At 37.8% G+C, this 21,157-nt stretch overlaps 1 protein-coding gene across 3 annotated transcripts in view; it reads left to right on the forward strand.

The window, feature by feature from the left end:
* The window catches only part of LOC145988523 (transducin beta-like protein 2), a 70,886-nt gene that overhangs the window by 10,690 nt on the left and 39,039 nt on the right, over positions 1 to 21,157 (forward strand). For all 3 annotated transcript variants that reach the window (XM_083123418.1, XM_083123417.1, XM_083123419.1), the window contains exon 2: positions 1,642 to 1,854. In XM_083123418.1, the coding sequence (XP_082979544.1) occupies positions 1,642 to 1,854 (213 nt within the window). The remainder of the gene's footprint in view (positions 1 to 1,641; positions 1,855 to 21,157) is intronic.

Here is a 21,157-nt window from a genome sequence, read left to right on the forward strand (position 1 = left end):
CGGTGGAGGCACATAGTGGTTCGGATCCCACTTTAAACGCAAGGTTATTTTATACAAAGAAACAGAGACTACAAATTCATAAAAGATCCCTGTTTTACAGACTTGTCACACAATACAATGACCTCCTATCAAGAATCGATATATTTTCCTCAGAGTTTGCCTTTCGGTCTTCTATTAGAAGAAATGTTTGTAAATAATATCAAATAGTGCCATCTGTTGCTTATTTTTTTGTCTATTTGCTATTCTCTTTGTGTTATTTTGAATTGCATCTTGCCCACTTCCATGTTAAATGTGCTCATTCTAAAAAGTGTACAAAAGCTTCATATACTCTCTCTCTCTCTCTCTCTCTCTCTCTCTCACACTCAAATGTTTGTTAGTATATTTTCAATAATTTTATTCAACAACTTTGGTCAAATTTCATTATCTTGAATAGCAAGTGCAGTTTAAAACTTCAAACTTCCTTATTAACATGTTAAAGCACTACAGATTAGTCTGGACATCTATTTTGGAAATTCACTGAAGAAGTCAACATATTTATTGTGCCAAAGCAAGTAGGAACTGCTAGAGGGTAACACACTCGCATGAATTCAGTGGTTATCTCCGCCACCCCCTCACTACCAAATATCTTTATCATCAGAGGCCCACAGGAGTTACATACTGCTACATACTACATGTTCATCCACTTCGGTCTATTGTGGTGGCCAGTTATATTATTATTATTTATTAAATTGCAATTTTCTTCCTTCTTTAACACTAATTATTGGGATGCACAATGTATGAATTTCACCTCCTCTAGAATCCCTGTCATTCCGAAGATAAACAAACACACATCACTCTTTGACATTCTTGTACATCATGCCAAGTTTGAAAAGGCTCCATCTGCTAACACTAAAGTTTGGTAATAAAATGCTTTCTCTTGTAGCTGATGTTCGTACTTCTTCTCCAAAAATGTCAACACCAAATATTGGTCTGGAAATTTGTTTTGCCTAAATAAGAGGTATTTCTGCTGAACTTACATGAAGGCAAGATAGGTTGAGATCATATGGCTTCAAATTGACAGTACCAAAGATGATGTATGCATATTTATGATAATATTTATAAATATTAATTAGGAACTTCTTTCGTCAGCTTGACATAACATCCTTTTCTTTTTTTGTCATTCAATAAATATTAGTTTTTATTTTTTGAAGTTAATTTACTGGGTGGGACCGTTATTTTTACACAAAATTTAGCGATCTAACTACACATGTGCTAGATAATGAAAATGCGCTGTTATACCTCTGTTCTTGTACTGTCTTTGTACCTATTCATGTAATAATAATGATAACAATATTATCCTCTTTTAATAATTATTGTGAATAGACTTTAATTATACCAACATATTAGTTATAAATATTAGTCTTGTAATTATGGTGATTATTATTATTATTAGCATTTGTGTGTGACTTGGTTTGGATCCCTCTCAAAGTAAATTTCTAGATCTGTACCTAGGGGTTAACTAAAATAGTCGTCATGCCTGATCTTGTCAGACTCAAATGAGTCCACACAGATTGTTGTTACATTTCTTATAACTGTGTATTTATGTTTTCAAATAATGCATGTTGACTTTTTAATTAATGAAGCACTATTTTGGTTTTCCAGGTCCAGACACAACTCAGCAGGTGAAAGCAAAAGTGAGTGACAATGCAAGTGCTCCTAACAAGTTGAAGAAGAAACAAGCGGAGAAGTGGAAGAAGGAATCAAAACAAGTGTTCTCGCACCCGTGGCTCTTGACAACCCTCAAGGGTCACAGCGGGAGGATTCTAGATATTGACTTCAGCTCCAATGGGAAGTACCTGGCAACATGTGCTGAAGGTAAGCATGCTCTAGTGTGTGTTCTGTGGTGATCATCTTGTGTGTGTTAAGAGTGTGTCAATGAAGCAATTCCAGTATGATTGGCTAGGTTTCTTTCAGCCATGGACGACATTGTAGGGTCTGTTTCGATGGAGGTACATTGCACAGTGGTTTGAATCTAGCTTAGACTGTAGGTCCAATCCCAATTAGTCTATCTAAAGATATAGTGGTGTTCAATACAATACTCCCTTTCAGGCTGTTGATACTCCTGTGTAACTTGTAAAAATAATTACACATTCAGAAGGGTGACTAGAATTGGAAGTGGTCTGAAGAAAGCCGGAGTTTTTCTTCCGTGGCTTTATCGCAAAATGTCCCAAATCAATGAAAATACAGGAGTTGGCAGTATTTTTCCTGTTCCATGGTTTTAGTTTATCTCCGTACTGTAAAATACACTCATTTCTAAATATGAAATGTGATTTTTTTTTTTTTTAAAAAGACTGTTTTTTTGAATGGCGGTTCTTTCAGAGTTTATCTTCATATTTCGGTAGGCTTATTAAATATATTTATGTAGTATATACTTATGAAGCAAAATAGAAAATACTGCTCTATAGTGGAACTACAAGCAAGAACGCCTGCGCAGAGTGGAGCATGTTTCCTTATGACCCAAGTTGAAGGGAAGACAGTGAAGTTGCGCGGAGACTTTTTGCCTAAGGTTCTTTTCCTTGTGATCACTTTATACCTTTTGAAAATCTAGTATCAAATACCTACATGTGGGCTCACAGGCCCACACTTTTTTATCACTAAAATTCAAGAAGTCATTTTATTATTGAATCACTGCTTCCTTTGCTGATTATATATGTACAGTTATTTCTTTATTATAATAATTACAAAAATTACTATCATTAATAAAAATAATAACCAATTATTGCATGAGTGTCTCGCATATATTTTATCATTAACTAGGACTCACAAAATCCATTATAATTTGTATTAATGCTTTTGTGTTTGCAGAAGTGCAGTTGTTATTAAATATAATAATTACAATAATTATCATCATTACCAACCAATTGTACACTGTCACGGGTTTTTCAAATGAGATGCATTCAGAGATGACACCTTATATGCCAACCAAGTGCATTTTGCCTCCTAATTACATTACATTACATTTATGTTTTTATGAACAAAAGTAATACAGAAATATTGGGAACATCCTAGGGAACAATAATTTATTTTCAAACAGTTGAAAAATCTAAAATGTAGAGTTGGTGGGCTTACCTCGGTAATCTAGGGTTAAAATTGTATCTTAACCACTATGCAATATGTGTCCACTGGGATTGGCCAATATCTGTCTGTTGGCTGCTTACATCATGTAATTTATTTTTTTAACTAGTTGTAAAATGTGTGTCTACAAACCTGTAAACTCATAACAGCAACTTCAATTCATCTTATGTAATAAGTTGTACCTCTCTCTTTAATTTAAATTAAAGTTTTATTCTAGCTTAAATCTCCTTAATTAAATTTCACATAGGCATTTATTAAAGAGAGGTAAAGAATATTCCTGGGGGGGGGGGGGGCTTACTGGTATGGGGACTAAATTTTAGTGGTTCGCAGTGTGTGGGTTTGTTTAGTTTAATGTAATTTAGATTACAGGGTTGTTCATTTTGGTAAAAAGCCAAAATTTAAGTTTTTTGAAAAGAAAAACCCTTCTTTTTATCAGAAAGAAACCATCCATTCAAAAATGCTGGCTTTTTGGCAACTCTTAAACTGTGACCCTTGCCTGGTGGATGTCCTGAAGAAATCTATTCCTTCCAGGGTATTTTGCTTTACTGATTGAAGTAGCAGTGGTGGTATACATTAGAGGACCTTGACTTTCCCAAAAATATATATACCAGATTGAAGTAGCAGTGGTGGTATACATTAGAGGACCTTGACTTTCCCAAAAATATATATACCAGGGATAGTTCATATATAACAAAACACTGTGAAATTTGAACCTGAAATTATTTCATATTCATTGACATAGTTCATAGCTAGGCATCACTGTTCTATCAGTGCCTTGAAGTCTTGGGAGAGAGATGTTACAGAGATATGCCATTATTTGATTTTGTATTCATATGTTAGTTTTCTGAGCATCCACAGTGAGTACACCGTTTTGGAATTCATATGATTTTTTAGGTTAAACTACACGAATGCCCAGGTGATCTCTACTCTTCGCACATTTGATTATATTGCAATCTCAACAGAATGACCGGCCCAGTTTTCCAAATTAATTGTGGCCCACTTTCAGTGACACCCTTCTCACAGTAAACTGGAGACATTTCTTTATGAATCTTTTGCATGTTACTCGGTTGCTGTTCACTTCTGAAATGCATTTAGCAATTTCAATCCTAGCTATATACTGGGTTTTCCCTGTAGAACTATGATAAAAAAAGATTATATTTTCTTTACTTTAAACTATTTATTTCCAAAACTTATTGCATACATATGTAGACTCGGAAAGTTTTGTTACGTGCCTAGTACACTTCGAGATATACACCATTGGTGGCACGGCAAATGTCTAAATGGCAATCCACTCGGCCATAAGTTCTCTCTAGCACTTGTGGCGTCATGTTTAATGCAGCACGAATTCTTTCTCTTTTGTGCAAGTCTGGCAGATCCCAAACATTTGCAACATACACTAGTCCTTAAAACCCCACAAGCAAGAAGTCGAACACTGTAAGATGTGGTGGCCACTCCGTGATCCAAGATCTTCTTCCAATGCGTGGCATTGAAATGGTCATTAAAGAAACATCGCACTTCTTTGGCAAAATGGCATGGGTTCTATCTTGATGGAAGTTGAGGCACAGCGTACACCCCCACATACAGATTTCAGTTGTGCAAGTGCCAAATCAAAATTCCTTCACCCACGTGATAACTAATGATGCTTCGGAAATTTGAACAACTCTGACTTCTGCTCATGCACAACCTGCCATTGGTGCATTACCTTTTAAAACTTTCTCGGTTACTCTTCACAGTGATACCAACTTCAGTCATTCGAACTTTCAACGTTATGAATTTTTATTTTATTGTAGTCCTGAGCAGAACACCCTGTATGTGCAGGAAAAAAGTAGCGTTTACTACATAACCTATCAGCAAACTGGATTTTACAGCCATATACTAACACCTTTTAAAAGTACTACGGTAAAAAAAAAGGTAAAGGTACCTCTGTGCATGTGCACACATGCCATGATGTTTGTGGCCTGTTTTTTGACTTGCATAATAATTTGGAGAAATCTGAAGGTTCAGTTTTGTTAAACTGGCATTGTTTGCTTTTTTGCAAATAACCGAACGTTGCTTCCTTGACTGAAATATATAAAAGTAGTTTTGTGCTGACTGTACCAGGCATGCTCTAAGCAAATAATTTCCTCCGCTGTGAGGATCAATTGAAAACAAGGAAATCAGCCCCCTACATTATTTTCTTGAAATTAGGAGACCTATCCAACATAACGCTACTCTTCCCCTTTTTCATTTAAAATTCTCAAGGTACTGTAGAGGGTCACTTGGAAGATGGCATCATTTGACTTCCCCATGATTCGTCCTCGGTTTTGAAGATTACCTGGTTAAGATGTTTTAGACTCACTGAAACAGCAAAATACGCCTTCATGGCGTGGTGCTATGCACAGGGGAAACAGCAAAATAGTTTTTGGGTGTTCATTCGGAAACCAATGACAAAACAAAATGTTTCTTACAATTTTTTTTTGTTGAAAAGGAGATCTAAATGAGGTGTCGCACTCAACTCTTTAAAATTTAGGGGGCTTATACCAGTGGCGTATGCTGGTTCTAACGAGTGGGTAATCTCCGGCCATTGATCCTCAAACTCCAAAAGTTTCCATGCAATTTATGGCAGGATCCATATTGGATTTAGGAATATTGTGTCGGAATGTTTGTCTTATTGCTACAACCACAATCAATTAATTATCGTTATTGCAGTATAATATAGGTGTAGAATTTCAAATAATAAAACAAGACAGTATTATAAAGCTATAAAAAACAACCTGTGAAATATAAAATGAAAGACGTGCACTAGTGAAATATAAACAGCAATATTAATTTAAGTGAAAAATTCAAATTAATCCAGGACCCGATTACTTGTGCCGTACCACATCCAAAGCACGCTGTTTGTCCAGTTGCATGTCAATACGTGTCTGTGCGAAAGATTGCAGCTTAACAAAGGAAGTTATGTGACTTTCGGATTTTTCATGTTTGGCACAAGCGTTGCAAAGATAGTTTAGTTTACAGTATCCGCCACGCATCCATACATTCTTTTCAGCCCCGAAAAGTAAGCACGACCAACAAAAAAGCAAAGCTTATTAACACTTATACTTCCTGTACCATGGTGTTTTGTCATAATTTGCTTGCGAAAATGCCTCACATATTCCCGATTTTTGTCTTTGTGTGTAGAAATAAGTTCAAGCGATGACACTGGCCTACCTGTATTAACAATTTGCAACTTCTCCTGAAAAGATCTTGTTCCAAAAGGTTTCACCAGCAAATCTCGTATCACATCCATTACCCTTTAACACAGCACTATCACGACAAACACTAACACCTAAATAAATAATAAACATGAAGCACAGCATGAAGCCAACGACTACACGCATTCAGTTTCATGCGCCAAACTTCTGTTGTTGTGTTCCTGGCTCAGAATGAAATTCCCTATGAATGATAAAAAAAAAAACCCTTTCCGAGCTCGAAATGAAAGGTTTTAAAAGTTCGAATTATTGCAGGCCAGAGCCAGAATTTTATTTCGGGATGGGGATCATCCCTTAATAGCAGCCGCCACATAAAGTTGAAACAGTGGGGTTAGAAGTCCTGAAGATGAATCTCAGATTATTACAACGTATTATGCAAGGTGTTTAATCGTGCTAATGAAGTAAAATTAATTACCACCATACACTTTTTAAATTAGATATTTGTAGGATTTGAGGGAGGAAGGTTTCAGCCCCCCGAGTCCTCCACCTGGCTACGTGCCTGATGTGTTTTTTCGTTTTATGTTTAATTCGTTCATCTTCATCACTATTAATCTATAGAGGCGGAATATAGCAACTTAAATGAACTAATAGTATATATATAATTTATTTTTGATATCTTTCCCTTTAAAAAATATTCAGTTCCGTGAAAGAAGTATTCTCGCTGCTTTTGAAGATTAGAGAGGAGAAACAATCACTATTTTTGTAATACAAGGAGGGGGAGTCAGCATGTAGGTGCTTTAATTGCTTAAGCTTTGAATTTTAATTTAGTTTGCTTGATCTTCAATATTTAAGCTTTTTCCTTTTGATAAATTTATGTTCAAGTAACAGAAATCAGCAAGACAGAAGCAAATGAATGGCTTATTGCAGAAAGGGACCTGAGTCACTTTTGCACAATTCTGAGAAAAACAAGAAAAATTGTATAATATTGATAGTGTAAGAAAGAAATGTGCCGTTGTTGGCTCAAATATTCAGCATAAAGAAAAGTTAATTTTGAAACCCTCAATGCGCCCCTCTGCAGTATGCTGCTAGAGACAGTGGAGATGAAAAGGTTATGACTCCGGTACCTTTCTGCAATAAAAGTGGAAACTTTGAGAAATAGGACGAGAAATATCCTACAAACGCCCGTTTGTCGTTGCCACATACGCTAGGTTAGGTTAGGTTATATATATATATAAATTATAGATTCATCAATGAATGACAGTGTACTGCACTTTCTGGACTTTATTGTCGGTGTTTGAAGTACAATAATGCACGATAATGTACAATGGAACTGGCGTAGGAATTACAATTCTTGCACCTTTGGACAGATAGAAGGTGTGAGACGTCATACCTTTGATGACTTCGGAAACCTTGACAGTACTCTTATGTTCAACATAGTATTCAAAGTAATGATACTTGGAAATCTGAAAATACTGCCTATTCTTGTAGGAACACATGGTGGTTTTCACAGATGCCACATTTTTTTTTTGTAGACATGAGGCCACCACGTTGCGAAATCAATAATGCTACTTGTGTCAATAAGTTTCACAGTATTTTTACCGCCCGAGCTGTATTACAGATTAGCGTACACAGTTCGTACAACGTATAAATACGGCTAAGTTTATTGCAGAAAAGGGCCCGAGTCAGCGACTCAGGTACCTTTCTGCATTAAAGTACACTTTTCACTGTGCATTTTCTTGGCTATATCCTCGTGTGACTGACGTCCTTTCTGCACTAAAAGATGTGTCTGTAACTAGGAAAATAAAAAATACCATTAACTCCGATTCCTCAAAAATGTGACTCAGGTCTTTTTCTGCAATAAGCCATTCAAATGTAAAGTGAAAATTAGCGTAGAATTGGTTTGCCCATGTTATTCAATTTTCCTGTTCTTCGCACTCTACCGGGTATGTTTTCCCTAGTTCAGCGGAGGGAACGGCAAAGGCTCTGAAGGTTGAGAGTGCGACCGGTGGACTCTCACAAGAAGGAGCTTACCCTGGCCACAGAATCACCGCGCCTGAGAAGCAGTGTTTCCTCCCCCTCTTTCCTTTCTCCTCCTTCCTCGCCAAGGGTTGTAAGGAAAGCGGGAGGAATGACGTCAGGGTGAGATTGCCTGAAGTCATTCCACCAGCTGGAGGAAGGTTCCCGGACATTCAGCGGCAAACGGTTGGAAGCATTCGCGCACTGGAAGCAAAGAAATGTATGCATCGAAATTGGTTTGGAAGAATATTGCGAAGAGATGTATTTATATATTTTTTTTAAAAAAATAAATACAGCCGGGTCATCTGCGATTACCTAGATGACCCAGAGTATACGCCGCTGGCTTATACATTCAAAATATCATCATTCGACTTGTCCCATCATACTTTGATAAGTTGTGCAATTTATTATTAGTTTTGTGACTATTACCCTGTTATGAAGTTAGACTGATTCTGTTTATATGTTAGTGATATACTCCCTCTGTCCCATAATTATAGTCCGGTATGCCAAAATGGTAATTTTTTTATTTATGTTCTTTTGGATACTTGATCGGCCAATTTGTACTGATCCTTGAGTTATAACATTGTATGACTCATTCCCGTGTTTCATTTTCTTCTTCTGTATACACCAATGTCACAGTTTGCATATCGGACACCAAACAAATGTGTATGGGACAGAGAGAGTATTTTTTATCCATTTCGAGAAATTATTCCTGTTAGTTTTGTTGGCTAAACATTTTCCACAGAAAAAAATCATAATGTACCAGTACATACATGATAAGCAAATTCCAGGGTATGGGACATTTAACATAGTTGCCTACTGCATAGTTTTAAGTTTGCAATTAGTAATATTTATTAATAATATCTCTAATTTGAAATGCACGTCACCACCAGTATGCTTGTAATCTTGGGATTGCAACTGGTTATGCATAAGCAAGGTTCATACAATGCAACTGCCATGTAAATTCTTTGTGATTTCTAGATTGGGTAACCATAATCTTTCAAATTTGTGACTTTTCATACTGTGGCTAAGATCAGGGGGAGAGACTGATTTTTTATTGCCCCTTAACTTTTGCAAACTGCCCATGAGACAGAAATTTTATAAGCAACTATGCAAAACATTTATTTTTTGTAGGTAATACTTGTTATTCGTACATTGCTTTGACACACTCACATCTCTTTGCCAAGGACAAAAGATAATCAATCTATTACAAAACACAACATTTGTTTAAATTATGACTCCCTCTGTCGTAAAGACATGTGTATATATCAGTTTGGTGTTAGTGGAAGAATAAAACTTCAGTGCTTTTCTCTCATATTCTCTTGTCTCCAGTAGATGCAGTTCCTATGTCCACTTACTCTTGCAGGACTTGAAAACTTTACCCCTCCGCTCCCTCGTGCCCCAAGTAAACATTGAAAGCATGTGTCAACATATGAGAGTATTTCTTTCTGTAGCTACTGTAGGAACAGGTTTGAGTTTCTGTTTTAAGTCCTCTTACACTTTATGTACAGATAGGTTAATTGGGACTGGACCTACAGTTTAAAGTAGGATACAAACCACTATGTGCCTCCATTAGGTATCAAACCCAGGACCCCTTCATTACAAGGTGATGACGTTACCACTATGACATTGGAGTTCCATGCCGAAGTGGCAAGCAGCTTAGGGCCCCTGTCCAACATATGGAAGAGCATTCACTATGCATGTGCTACCAAGAAACCAAGGCACCACGATGCACAAGATTGAAATAATGGCACTGCCTCAGTGACACATCCAGTTTGTCATGTCACTTAATGTACAAAAAGTTGCATTTGTTTCTAAAGATTTAGTTTCCAAGTGACAGTTCGGTCTGTAAGCTCCCTAATAGAATTACATGCGAATGGAAGGAAGAATTGGATGTTACGAACAGTGTCAGAATATCGCTCTGATGAGCAAAATTTTTTAATTACATTCTCCATAAGAAACACGTGCAAGTCAACACATTTATTAATGATATTTTTAATAACTTTTATCTTGGTAATCAACTTGCTGATTGCTTACAACTCCAACATGAAAAGAATTCCTATCGTTGAACTTGCTGTTTTCTAATATTTGCAAGGAATTTTGACAGAGATGAGTAAATGTGCATCTTATGCCACCCAGCCTGCCAGTTTAATAATTATAATTTATATTTTGGATCTCATAACACTGTTTAATGTGATGACAATGGTAGTCTTGTCTCCCCTACATCCACAAAAAACATTGTAACAGTGAAAGACATTACAGTTTATAATATACCAGTTGCAGTAGCATGGAGCTCCATAATGTAATGGAAAATTTACTGGTCAGCAGCAGCTTTTTCGGAAACAACATAACTAGTTTAGTGAAATTGTCAAAAGTGAGAAAAATTATAAATGTTGCAAGCCTTACTCTGATGATTTTATGAAAGAGTGTGTGGTTGCAGTTGGAGATGTTTTGTGTCCAAGCAAAACTAGCCTGCTTAACCCTTTCACTGCTTAATGTGAAATGCATGACTACCATGCTCACTAGTGTGAACAGGTTTGTGTAACAATGAGCTGAAAACAAAATCCTTCTTGGAGGTGAATCATGCATAACAAATTTCCATTGAAATGGGAAAACCTGTGCGGAATTTTAACTGATATTTCCGTCAATGGTTGGACCAAAAGCAGGGCCAGGAAGCATGTTATTCTTCAATAAACCGTTTCTGTAGTGTATTGGGGGGGGGGGGGGTTGAGGGATGTTCTTGAAGTTATACCATGTCATAAACAGCCCTCATCCTAATCAGCCCCCTCCTAATTAGTAATATTTTCCATAGTCCTTGTGTATTGAATGTGGTGCCTAAGGTGCAGAATAAGAAGATATGCCAAAAAATATGAAGGAAATACCCCACTGATTGAAGTGCATATTTTATATCCAATGTTTGTCCGTGCACAAAAAGCTACGTAAGGAAGTTGACTGGAATCAGATGATTATGCTCAAAGTAAACATTAATCATTATCGTGATTGATAAATATTTGGAATATAAATGATTCATTTTTAAAAAGAATTAGCCCCTCCCCCTTCTCATGACACCATGTGAAGGCACACGTGTGTGTGGAGGGATATCCTACACATTTTGCAATCTTGTCATTGCAGAGATGGTGGTCAACACCATACTCCAGCTGCCTTTCCCCCCAGGATTGTCACCAGGGTACCGACTGTGTGTATCTCGGAGTCTCTTTATGTAGGACATTATCGGACCTATGTCTCCCAAGTGGGGTCGGGTAGCTTAGGTGCTGGACCATTGTGGTTCTAGGATGGTTTGTTAACCTCATTATTTAATGTACTTAACCGAGTGACTGTGATGAGTTTTGCTTTGAAAATAAACTGTGTATTTAGACGTTTACTTTACAAAAGAAGGGCATCTGAATGCCAAAATTTTACCCAAAACTGCATTCTATTTATAGACAATTTTACCAATGCACCAATATGCCTATATCAGCAGACACAGATAATGGAACAATTCATCTGTTCCATTTCTAGTGAAAATAAAATAAAACAGTCGTTAATGCTTTTTGACACACTAAAGAAGTAAGCTGTGCACATGAAGTGCATCCCAGATATACTATGTGTATCTCCTTAGTTTACACAGTGCCTTTGTGCACCACTGGAACAGAGATAGTAAATATGCCTGTGTGTTTCAAGGAGAAACTAGAGTGTGTTAATTTCTTATTTGCATTACATTTCTACCATATTTGGCTAATCCCAACAAGGAGGATGAAGGATGATTCGATAAAATTGGTGATGAGAGACTTGCAAAGAAATTGTGGAGCCCAGTGTAAGACTAGACCATGAAACTTTGCCAGCTGGACCACAAGTCAACCACTCAATCTGATCTTCAACTAAGGTGGCTGGCTTCACGGAAAGTTATCGTAGTTTTATATTCATTGTTGTGATGGCACAGCGGCATACATTATTCTGGATGATAAAATTTTTGGATCACGGTGGCTCAGTCGGTAACGCGTCTGACTACCGTGATCAAGGTCCCGGGTTAGATCCCCGGCCGGTTCAAATCCGGGAACTTTTCTAACAGTGGAAGCGGCCCCGGCACCCACCCAGCGTCGAATAACATGGGTACCGGGGGGAAACCCTGGGGGGTAAAGGCGGTCAGGGGCGTGATGCTGATCACATCGCCCCCACTCATGACCGGATCAAGAAAGTGTGGGGCGTTACCCCCACACCCCCTATATGCCTTCATGGCGTGGTGCTATGCACAGGGGAACGCTTTACCTTTATACCATGTGCTCTGGGTGCTGCAGGGTCAGAGGAGCTGTGTTGTACCAAAAAAGAGGGGAATGTTTTGTTTCACCAGAACAAGAGTGACTTTGTGTTGAGCGGAACATGTGATTTTACATGAATGCTTTACTTTTTTAGTTCCTTTAGGAATTTGTTACTTAGTATAACTGCATAAAGTACATCAATAGACAAAAGAAAGGTTGAAGAATGGTTATCTCGAAAGATGTCATAACATTCCCCCCAATTACAGTAAACTTTATGTTCAAGATGGAATGTTTTCATTCTCCATAAGACATACATGGAGCCAAGTATGTTTATCAATGATATTTTAAATAAACTTTATCTGGCTTAATAGTAGACTTAGATTTGTGCTTGCAACTGCAACGTGGGGAGAAATCCATTACCTAGAATTCTTTGTTCTCTTTTTTTTCCTAACACTAATGAGCATTTTGACAAAGGAAATAATTCCAAAAATTGCCCTGTAGTATTCAGGAAAGAGTATTACAACTGAATTTCAGAATTGTGCATGATTTTTCTCCACAGACGTGAAAAATTGCAACTTTTATTAATCCAAATCACATCGAATTTATGCATATGCCCTGAGCAAGTTTTTCAGTTTAGCTTTTACTTTTATCGAAGAAGGAAACTGGGCCTCTCCGATGGCATAATGGTAATGTTGTCACCTTGTAATCAAGGATGCGATACCCGGTGGAGACACATAGTGGTTTGGATCCCACTTTAAACTGTAGGTCCTGTCCCGATTAGCTTATCTGTGCATAAAGTGGACTTAAAATACAAACTAAATCAATCAGTTGAAGAAGGTAACTATAGTTGCTTCGAAAATAAAACAGCATTCTATCAATCAGTTAGTCCTCTTTGCAGAACAACCTTTCTGACATATGGAAGATTATTGCAAGATAAGATATCTTTTAGTTTATTAGGCAAATTAAAGTTTGAAATCCTTATAAGTAGCATTTTTCGTGGAGCAGTATATCCCGTAACATATGTGACTTGTGTTTGTAGATGTAGTTCGGTCTGAGTACGTGAAATGGCAAATGTGAACTCCGCACTTGAAATTAAATATTTCAAATATATATAGAATTTAATAGAATTGAATTAGAATTTTTTAATACATTGGAGTCACACACACCCTTTATATTGCTAATGTATTTGTGTGGGTGATGAGAGGTAGTAATACATAAGGTTGAAATAGACAAAACATCAGCTTGTACCCTTGAATGTTTGGAAAGTTCGCTTTGAAAACCGGGAATTATACTTTAATTTTATCATGGCCCTAGAGGAGCTACCCTGTTCTAGGTTTGGGTCCCATTCTGGGAATGACTTCCTTATCATTTGTACCTTCATCACAGCTGGAGTCTCAAGCTCCACCCAGTTTGGCATGTGCAATTTGCCAGATTCCTGATGTTGTTTTTTTTTTAAATACTGGAATTGCTTCAATTCATTCTCAAAATGTTTGTCTGTGTAACCGTACTTGTAAGTCGCTTCTTGTGTTTGTGTGTGCATGTGATCATTGTTGTTTGTTTTAGCAGAAATGTGTGTGTTGGCGTAGTGGCATATGGTTTGAAGTAATGGGTATTTGTTCTTGAATGGAAGGTAATTGATTTCAGGGTATTGTGTCTAGAAACTGTCTCCTCCTATACTAGAACAAATATATTAGTATTGCCAACTGGATTTTCTGCCAAAAGGGGAATATATGGGAATTTTAGTGTGCGTTTTAATGACTGCGTAGCAACTAGAATTGTCTGTTCATTTATAAGCAGTGACTAAGATCTGCTGTGGTTCAGTTCCCTAAATCTTTGAACCCAGGATGAGGTTTTATTTTCGGCTGTTCTCTCAGAATCTCAGCCGGTACTCATGTTTAGCATTAAGGTAACTAACTCATAAAGCAGTGAAGAATAACCAAAATACAACACAGTGTATTGGCCAAATATGTGCACAATGAAATTACTAAATGTGCAATTTTAGAGGTTTGTAGTTAATTGCAACATTTCTGAATTTTAAAATATATCTTAATTCTTCCTCTGACTTACCTTTGCAATGCAGTATGTAGACATTTTGATGTTGGGTGGGAGTACAGCACTTCTTCACATAGCCTCTTATAAGTGGGTGGCTGCGAGCTACCATAGAACATGCTTGACTGGAACATGATGCTGATCACTTCACCTCCATGCAACATACTTTTAATCTTAAAAAAATATTCTACAGGAGAAGATTATATAGCAGTAGTTTGATTAGAATTTTTGTACTTCCTTCTTATTTACAATCACATTTTTTTAAACTCCAAATCATAATTTTGGCAGCTACAATTTTCAAGCATGATCAGTGATGTCAACACTTGGGATAGCAGTCAGTGGCATGCTCAAGGGGGGATGGGATTGGTGGTGTGGGTCACACCCCTCCCCCTTTAGGGCCCAGTATTCCTAAAAAATAGAATGTCAATAACAGGAAGAGATTTCAAAATGATGAATGAGTACTAAAAAAAGTACACGTAAACCCCACCCACATTCAAAAATAAAAAAAAAATATTTGATTTGACTACTAAGCCAGAGATCCTGGGTTCGAATCTCAGCTTGGCCATGGGTATTGTTTGTGTGTGTCCCTTAATCAATTTTTTCGTATAATCTTCGCGATTAGCCAAAAGTGGCGGAAAAGCGATTTGAATTAATTTTTGTTACTTAGCATCACTTTTTTGTCACATTTGGTTAATTGCGAAGATGATGCGATAAAATTAATGAAGGGACAAACACAAAGAACATCCATGTCTAGGTCGGAGTTCGAACCTGGAACTCCTGGTGTCGTAGCACGCTGTCATAACCATATGTCATATATGTTTTAAGTCCACTTTATGCACAGAAACAAAACACTTTTTTGTAGTTTCTTCAATAATATTCATTTGTCTTTTTGAGTTCTGAGATACATTTTTCATTCCAAATTATTTCATTATTCACTGCAGAGTACAACACACAGGACAAGAATGTGCACTCACGGGTTCGAATCCTGGCCTGGATTTTTCATATGAGGTCCCTTCATCAATTTCATCATATCACTCATCCTCATTTTCACGATAACCAAATGTGGCAGAAAAGCGATGTAAAATAAACCAAACCAACAACAGTATGAACACGCGTTCTCTTGCCCAAAGAAATACATCCATATTTATGACTGTTAGAGGCCAAGAGTAGTATATTTAAATAAAACACTACTAAAACGAGAGTGAGAGAGAGAGTCCGAGCACACAAATTTAATCATTATATATTCCATACTTGAAAAAAAAAAAGAAAGAAAGATAGCATAACATTATTGTCTGCACATAACACGTTCCCATTTCATAAATAGTAAAGCTACATCCCATATTGTACGTGTAAAAGGTTGTGTAAATACAGAGAGAGAACATAAGTTCTGCAGAAAATTGTACCCAGAGTTCTTTAGAGGATTTACAAAAAAGTCTGTGAGAAACCAATCCCCTATCTGTCAGCCGTTTCTACCTGGAAACTGGTGAGGCGGAGGAAGAATGAGCTAGGGTATCCAGCCAGCTTTGCCCGCGGATCACACCAATGGACGAGAATCGGGTGGAAAAGAAAGTGTTGCATATGAACTGTGGCTTTGATAAGACAATAAATATTGTGATTTGAATATAATTCGAAATATTAGATTGATTGATCTATCTCTGCTAGACTAGCTACTCCTCAGTGTACTTCACTGAGCATGATGAATTGTACAACCTGCTGTAGAGAAGAAAAAAAAATTGCACAAGTACTCCCCTCAACTTAAGGACAACTTTATACTATGGGAATGAGAGACGCGGTAATAGATAATTAAGGTAGTCACGTTTTCCGCAAAGCTGTTTCACATTATTTTCTTTTAATTAAGGTAGCCACTGCCACCATCCTTGTTGGAATTCGTTGTGTTGTTGCTTGGCATGTTTCTGTTGTTTTTTTCCTAAATCTCCGCTAGGTGTGCTGCTGTCCCCTGTATGTCAGCGTATATGTCGTTTGCTGTTCACCAGTGTACATGTCAAATACAAAGCACACACTCATAGACACACAAATTAAAGAAACACATGCCATCATGCACTACAACCATGAACTGAACATGGATAGTGGTCAGGCACACCACGCCTGGCTTCGGTTACTGCAGCAATTAACACCAGTGAACAGCAGACGACATATACACAGACATAAAGGCGACAGCAACACACCTAGCGGCAATTTAGGAAAAAAAAAACAAACGTGCCAAGCAACAACACAACGAATTCCAACGAGGATGGTGGCAGTGGCTACCGAAATTAATAGAAAATAGTGTAAAACAGCCTCGCGGAAAATGTGAGTACCTTAATTAAAAACAACTTGATGCAGTTTTTGTCATTTTTTTCTTTCTTTTTCCTCTTTCTTCCTTTAGTCTATTTATTTTCTTTTTGATATTCAAAGTTTTAACTGCTTCTTCATCCTCGTAAACAGCGACAAAAAATCACCCAACATACGTAAGTCGTACTTAAAAACTTTGAGTTCAAGTTTTGTAGTGTGTTACTTCATGCTAATTTCAGAACAAAACTTGCATTGCTAATGACCTTTCAGCTATTTCAATGCAGCTCTTTCTAAAACATCTCTCGATTTAAACAGCTTGTTTTGAAAGAACTATGCTTACATCCTTAGTCGTGAAGGCTTTCATTTATATTAAAATTCCTCTGGAAGTTTTTGGAAAAATACACGTGAGGGGTCCATTCCCTGTAGTAGAATCTTAATGTTAGAGTAGTATCCTGCAACAGGGCAGCAAAGATGTTCAAAGGTAGGTGTTTCAGTGAGTGTTTGAAGGTCTCCCCCACCAACCTTTTCAGTTTTTTTTGTCTTATTTCACATTTTTTTCTGACACTGGATAATGGAGAAAGTGAAAATTGAAGTATATTGCCAGCCAACAGATGGCAGGAATTAATGTGCCATTTCTTCAAAACCTCATGATATTTTCAATTGTATTTTTTGTTCATTTGTATACATGTGCAGGTATGAAAATACTCGAATTGCAAAACAATATATACACATTGTTACGTACGTACTATTATTAACAAGCAGACTTTGAAAAAGTCCTTTGTTTCCCTCAGTGTGTTATGGGATAGATTTATAAAATTATCTATAACTCCTCAAGTACCACTTTTTTCTGATGTATTTCACTTTTACATGTAATAATGAGAACAATATGCGACAAGAGGTTCAGGTGAGAAATGTCAAATTTGCAAATTTTCTTTATTTGTTTCTTTCTTTTATTTTACAAAATTGGGAAGCGGGAATTACTTATCTTTAAAGAGTGGTATTTTATCGTGTTCCTCTCCAAGTTTGGTCCATGCAGCCTCCATGGCAAACACTAGAATCAAAATTCCAAAAATGTTTCCTGTAAGCTGGCGGCAACACTGCTGCTCTTATACATTATTGTTTTCCCTCCGAAGAAGTATCAACCTATTTTCAATGCAATTTTCCATCGTTGTAGGAATGTACACTTTGGTCTCTTGTGGTGGCTGCAGGGGTGGGCCAAATACCAAGTATTCGTAAAAATTTTGATTTTTCTTCCTTTAACTTCCATTGTTGAGAGGTACAATGTATAAATTTCACTTCCATATCCCTGTCATTTTGGGGGGGGGGGGAGATTTTATTTCCCTGTGACAATTTGCTCTTGAGCTAAGATTTTTTTTTTGGTACATCGTGGCAAGTTTGAAAAGTGCTTGTTGCTTGATAAGTTCCTGGCCTGGGAGACTAGACATTTGCACACAAGTCTCCGCCTGCTAAAGGTTAATGTACCTTTGTTCAAACCATTTCTGTATTTTAAAATGTACGAATTTTTCAAAGGATGGAAGACCACCAAATTTGTGACTAAGAATTTTCATAAAACAAAGAGCAACTCTGCCATTAAAACAGTGCACAAAATGGGTTTCATTGCGGAAAAAGAATAATTATTATTGATTATTAATTATAATTAATGTTAAATATCATTGAAATTGTAATGGAATAAATCTTAATTGTTAATCAGGTTTTCCCACTTTTTTAAGAGTAAAAGAATTCATAAAATTTTATATGTTTTGGCATGTAAAATACTAGCAGAAGTACAGAGGAAACTTGGTTCTGGGTTTGAATCCTTCCCAGGGCATGGGTGTATGTTTCTCCCTCCATGTGTCTTTGTCGTTATCATTGTGATCAATCAGACTTAATTTTCTTGACTGCATGTAGTTCATTTCTTTTTGATAAGGTTGATATCTTCCTGAAATTCATCTTAAGGGGGGGGAGGGACAATTTCCCCCAGTTCCTCCATTCTCAGGCAGCTGGGGAGCACTGTTGCCAACTTAGCTCTTTTGGAGCCAGATCTGGCTCTTTCGTGCACTTGTTTGGCTGTGAACTGTGGTACCTGCCCCCTGCCCTACTATGATACCACCACTAGCCGTGGCCCACATAGACCAACTTTTGCCATGAGTATACATTTGCACGTGACGTGACATTATTATATTGGCTGCGTCACCCCACCCCTTCTTACCTCCCCAGCTACTTTTACAAGGTAACCAAAAAAGTTCTTGCCATTTTTAACATCACATGGGAAGAAGTGATCACTGATAGGAAAATATGTGTGCCACGTGCCGGAAAAGTGGTCAGGGTGGGAGTGGGGACGTTGGTCTTGCCCAATAGACACACATTGCGCACTCATAGCAGCCATAGCTTGAGCAGGGGCGAAGAGAAATGGAAGTGTTGAAGCAGCTCGTTTGGGGTTGTCTGCTTTGACTTTAAGGTGGGCTTGTCCGGAGCAGAATCAAGTCGCCGAATATGTCAAGCCTTTGGGGATAATGCTGTGAATGAACGCACCAATAGGAATTGGTTCCAGAAGTTCAGGTTGGGAGATATGTCACTTTGTGACGAACCTAGCAGTGGCCGACCATGGGTCCTGGATGACGAGGCCCTGAAGGCAGCCATACAGGTGGACAGCAGCCTAAGGTGTGGTGAGCTTGCCAACCACTTCCAGGTGTCCAATAAAACAACCAGACTGCACCTGCATCACATAGGAAAGACGTTCAAGTTGAGCAAGAGGGTACCTCATACACAGTCAGAAGACAAGAAGCAACAACGAGTGACAGCCTGTTTCTCGTTGCTTTCTTGGCACAGCAACACACCCATATTCAGTCGAGTGCTCACCAGTTACGAAAAGTGGGTCCTATATGACACTCCCAAGTGTGCCCGACATTGGTTGTCAACATGGGACTTTGTGCCTAATGCCACAAGACCACCTTCACACCCATGCAAGATCATGCTCTGTATGGTGGACTAGTCACCAAGTGGTGCACTATGAGCTGCTACCAACGGGCCAAACCATCACTGGGGACCTCTACTCGCAGCAGTTGCAACGTGCGCAACAGGCACTGAAGCATAAGGAGCCAGCATTGGTTAATCGCAAATGTGTACGGCTTCTTCACGACAATGCCAAGCCGCATGTGGTGCACGGGTGGCCAAGGATGCCATACAGTGACTTGGCTGGGAGATATTGTGCCATCCACGGTACTTTCCAGACCTTGAGCCAACAGATTATCACCTCTTCCATTCCCTGGACAACCACCTTCGTGGGAAATCCTTCGCAAATGAGGCAGACTTGCGGCAAGCAGTCACGGACTTTTTCCGTCTGAGACCCTGAGATTTATCGCCAGGGCACTGCACAGCTGGAGGCATGTTGACAAAAGGTACTGGATGCCGATGGGGATTACTTTGAGGACTAACAGTGTGACATTCTTTGCATACCTTTTTGTTTCTGATGATCAAAAACGGCAAGAACTTTTTCGGTTACCTTGTATATAGCGCCGTGGCTGAAGTGAAGATGACAATATTGTTATCCGGTAATCCCTTATTTTCGATTTCATACGACCATCAGTGGATTATTAGTAATGCGGTCAGATCTACACAGTAAAAACTAAGAATATATTGTCTTGGCACTTTATTCAGCCTTCCTAAATGTAGCTCCTTGAAAGTCGACTTAGGTTAAATTTAACTATTTTATGCGCATAAGGTTTGGCAACACTGGCAGAATGGCTGTAGGAGGAAAAGAGAAATGCATTTTGCTTATGGGTATTTATTTTATTCGTTTTCTTGAGAATATCTACTTCTGATGGAAAATAATATATGATCGGGTAGAGGATCCATTGAAGATGATATTTTCGCTAGAAAGAATCTAAACTCCCATTTGTTTAGCCGTAACTTGAGTTTTTCCATAAGGAATGCATGGGGTTCTGTAAATACTTATTAATCATATTTTTGAAACACGGTATCTAGCTTAATAATCAACTTTAAAATCAGCTTCCACTTGCAACATGGAGAGAAATACTCGCAAATTGTTTTTTGGATTTTCTTTATTAGCAGTGCCCATTCAGACGATATTCAAATATATGCATGCCTGTTGCGAAATTGTCACACCTCACCTTAAGCTGCTTTGTTAGTGCATATTTGAGAGAGCAAATTTTAACCAGTTTATGCTTTTTCAAGGTGTATATAGAACTTTCTCTTGCACTTAGCTATTTCCAAAGTGGACTAAAGTATCCATATTTAGCA

The sequence above is a fragment of the Lepisma saccharinum genome, chromosome 6 (assembly GCF_977018435.1).
Source record: "Lepisma saccharinum chromosome 6, izLepSacc3.1, whole genome shotgun sequence".
NCBI lineage: Eukaryota > Metazoa > Arthropoda > Insecta > Zygentoma > Lepismatidae > Lepisma > Lepisma saccharinum.